General features: G+C 41.1%; 1 protein-coding gene across 1 annotated transcript; it reads left to right on the forward strand.

Annotated features, from left to right (window-relative positions):
- The first annotated feature begins 398 nt into the window (after positions 1-398).
- On the forward strand, positions 399-2516 carry LOC148114748 (endogenous retrovirus group 3 member 1 Env polyprotein-like). Its single transcript, XM_087890710.1, has one exon. The coding sequence runs from the start codon at positions 399-401 to the stop codon at positions 2514-2516; it is 2118 nt and encodes a 705-aa protein (XP_087746836.1).
- The last annotated feature ends 1095 nt before the right edge of the window (positions 2517-3611 follow it).

A 3611-nucleotide genomic window follows, 5' to 3' on the forward strand; every position in this document is an offset into this window, starting at 1 on the left:
TATAAGCAGTGGTTTTGTGGACGACCAAGGAGTATCACGGCACCGGCTACTCCAATTCCTAACTGCCCGGATCTGCTCCTGAACACCCACTTAGTATAAATTGTTTGGTTATTAAAGAAATCTTGATTGTAATAAGTAAAAGGGCGATTTTTGAATGTATTAAGATTTTTTTTTCATTTTTTTTTGGTTCTGTAATTGTGGATGTGAGTGCTGTTGTTGCGCTCATTGTATAGACTGTGTTTTATGTACAGGGTGTTTAATTGAGTGTGACATAAAGATCATAGAAGAAGTACTAGCACACTATTTGGTGATAGGGTTAAAGACATCTCATTATACACTTAAGGTTACCCCCACCGTTGAGAGAGCATTGAGGGACCGGAACAAAAAGGATCGGGAGGATGCAGAATATGGTGATCATTGGACTGGGATTATGGATGAGCGGATGGGTAATGAGACTACGAAGTGAGCTAGACATTCCCATGATAGAGGCGGTGAGTGAGGAGAACTGTGACCCATGCATACGCACAACATTGCAGGGAACACGGGTTTCTAAAACTTTGATTTATCACACTCAAAAGCCTGACGGGTGTAGGGAGTACAAACCCCAAACCTGTCAGGTGAACAATACCATATATCACATGTGTATGCTGAAGGATAAGGTGCAATGTTACAACCCTGCAGAAGCTAAGCAAATCACTACTTATGAGATGTCAATATATACAACAGAATGTGGGAGAGAAGAACTTTTAAATAAGACAGAGTTTAGAAAATTAGGAAATCCAGTAGAGATAACATTTGATGCCTGTTTAGCTATCAATCGTAACTGTGATGTGTGGAAATCAACATGTGGGACATTAGAATGGGAAAGAAGTTATATGTTGGACAAAAAGTATATGTGCCGAAAGCAGGGAGAATGCAGTGATCGGGACACATATAGTTACTGTCCATACTGGGCTTGTGCAGTTATGTGGACGGGGGATCAGCCAGGGGGCTCCCAGAGATGCAAGCTGGAAAACAGGGTAGCTAATAGTAATTGTCAACGAAATCAATGTAACCCTATAAAGATTACATGTACCCCGACAAAATTATGGAAGGAGGACTATGGATTAGGAATCTATGCGAAGGGAAAAGATCCACTTGTAACCCTTCGATGGTATGTCACTAAAGTTACCAGAGCGACACAGGATACGAAAGGATTGTTCTGGTCATATTATTTGGAAATGGAGAAGTTGAATGTACCTGAAATTCCTAGTCATGTAACAAATACCTTTGTCAAATTAGCCGAAGACATAGCCCATACCCTGAATGTATCGAATTGTTTTGTTTGTGGAGGAACTAATATGGGAGAAAAATGGCTCTGGGAAGCACAGGAATTAAATTATTCTAAAGTCTTAGAAATGGATTATAAGGGTAATCTGTCATATAATAAGGGTAAGGATGGAGACTGGACCTTGACTACTAGTTTGGTAGGGAATGTTTGTTTTCAGAGAAAAATTGTGCCAGGCTGTTATCAGGTAGGAAACCTCATATGTACAGGAAAATGGGAAAGTAAGGTATGGTGGTCAGGAGCTAATGCCACAGAGGGAACTGATGAAATGGCCCTGTTTAAAGTAAATGGGTTATCCTTTTTAAAGGATCCAGATAATCAGACCCTTGAATGGCTGGCTCCTGATGGGCTATACTGGATATGTGGAAAGATGGCATATGGGGTCCTACCTAAATCCTGGTGTGGAGCCTGTGTCCTGGGAATAATTAGGCCTGGATTCTTTTTACTTCCCCTTAGAACCCGACAGGTGTTAGGTGTCCCGGTATATGATGAGGTGGGAAACTTGAGACAAAGAAGACATGTAGACACATCTGCAATAGGGAAGGTTAGGGTTGGAGGTAACCAACGTAGTTGGGGAAGTGAAGAATGGCCTGCAGAGCGAATTATTGAGGTTTATGGACCGGCTACATGGGCGGAAGATGGCATGTATGGCTATCGGACCCCTATATACATTCTGAACCGCTTAATTCGTCTGCAAGCGGTGGTTGAAATTATTACCAACGAAACTGTAAAAGGTCTTACTCAATTAGCTAGGGAAAGTGTCAAATCAAGGACATATATTATGCAGAATAGATTAGCTTTAGATTATTTGTTAGCCAAGGAAGGAGGGGTATGTGGAAAGTTTAATTTGACTAACTGCTGTATAGAAATTGATGAAAGCGGAAAGGTTATTAAGGAAATAACAGACAAAATGGTTAAAATAGCTCATGTGCCAGTCCAGACTTGGAAAGGCCTTAATTTACAGGATATGTTTTCAGGATGGTGGCCAAAATTACCTGGCCTGCAGGCCATTTTTGGCCTGGTAGGATTAATAGCGGCAGGGTGTATTTTTCTCCCGTGTATTTTACCTCTGTTTGTTAAAACTATCTCTAAAAGTCTATCCTTGCTGGTGGAACGTAAGACAACTGCTCAGGTGATGGCTATGTGGGATTATAAAAGGCTCCAGCAGGAAGAGGACTTAGAGGTGTGACTCGTCTGGTTATCTCAGATGAGTCACAAAGGGGGGGTATGAGCCAGGCTAAGATTCGATATTGGGATAAAACTCAAATATTAGAAATCCAAATCTTTGGTCAAGACAGAAGTGCCTCTTCCGGGCCACGGTACTGAGATGACAAACGGTATTTGACGTAGGTACAGAATTGTAAGAGGGCAAACTGACCCTAAACAGATACATCCTGTTGTTTAATGTTTATTACACCCCAAATGTCATGTAGATTCTAGAGAAGGAATATTGCTTCCCTTACTGTCCTCTTTACTGCTCTTGAGGCGCCTTTGAGCCCCTTATCTTCTCTTTATTATGTCTTGAGCTCCGGAGCTGAAAGCCTGAGCCTGTGGGAACCATGCTGTTATGTCTTTCCTAGAGATAGATTAAAGGGTAACTTCTACGTGTGAAATGTTGCACTCTTCGTAATAACTTTGTCTTTATACTGTATAAATATCTGGTTGAAATCAGTAATCTGGGTTCAGACTTTTGTTTCGTGGTTTTAGGACTGTTTGAACCTTTGCGCAAATAAAAACTCTTTCCTGCACTGAAGAGCTTGTCCTAGTCCGTTATTTTTCCTACAACAAGTACACATAGATCTTCACAGAAGCTGACATATGAGGTTACAGTATCTGTGAGTTCATCTAAGTCTGCAGAGGTATTTTCGAAAATATTCCAATCAGTGCAGTCAAGGGAGGCTTGTATCTTTAGTTTTGCCTCCTCAGTCCAGATCCTCACTGATTTAATTGTTGATTTCATGGTTTTAAGTCTTTGCCTGTAAGCAGGTACAAGGTAAATCATGCAATGATCAGTGTCCCACAGCTGCTCGTGGTAAGGGCCGATAAGCATTTTTTAGTGTTGTGTAGCAATGGTCTAAAGTATTCTTGCCTCTAGTGGGACAATTGACATGCTGAAAGTATTTTGGTAGCTCTTTCCTTAAGTTTGCTTTGTTTAGATCTCTGAAAAATAATAATGGCCATAATCTGGTCAGATAGAGTTCGTAATGCCTTGTTCCTACACAAGCTTGTATGTTCCTCCACAAGCTGTGTATGTTCCTCCACAAGCTTGTGGAGGAACATACAC

Source organism: Pantherophis guttatus, chromosome 3 (genome assembly GCF_059756535.1).
Source record: "Pantherophis guttatus breed Tessera chromosome 3, ASM5975653v1, whole genome shotgun sequence".
NCBI classification, from domain to species: domain Eukaryota; kingdom Metazoa; phylum Chordata; class Lepidosauria; order Squamata; family Colubridae; genus Pantherophis; species Pantherophis guttatus.

What these genes read in the sequence shown, in the direction of transcription:
- LOC148114748 (XM_087890710.1), top strand. Translation starts at nt 399, where the DNA reads ATGCAGAATATGGTGATCATTGGACTGGGATTATGGATGAGCGGATGG.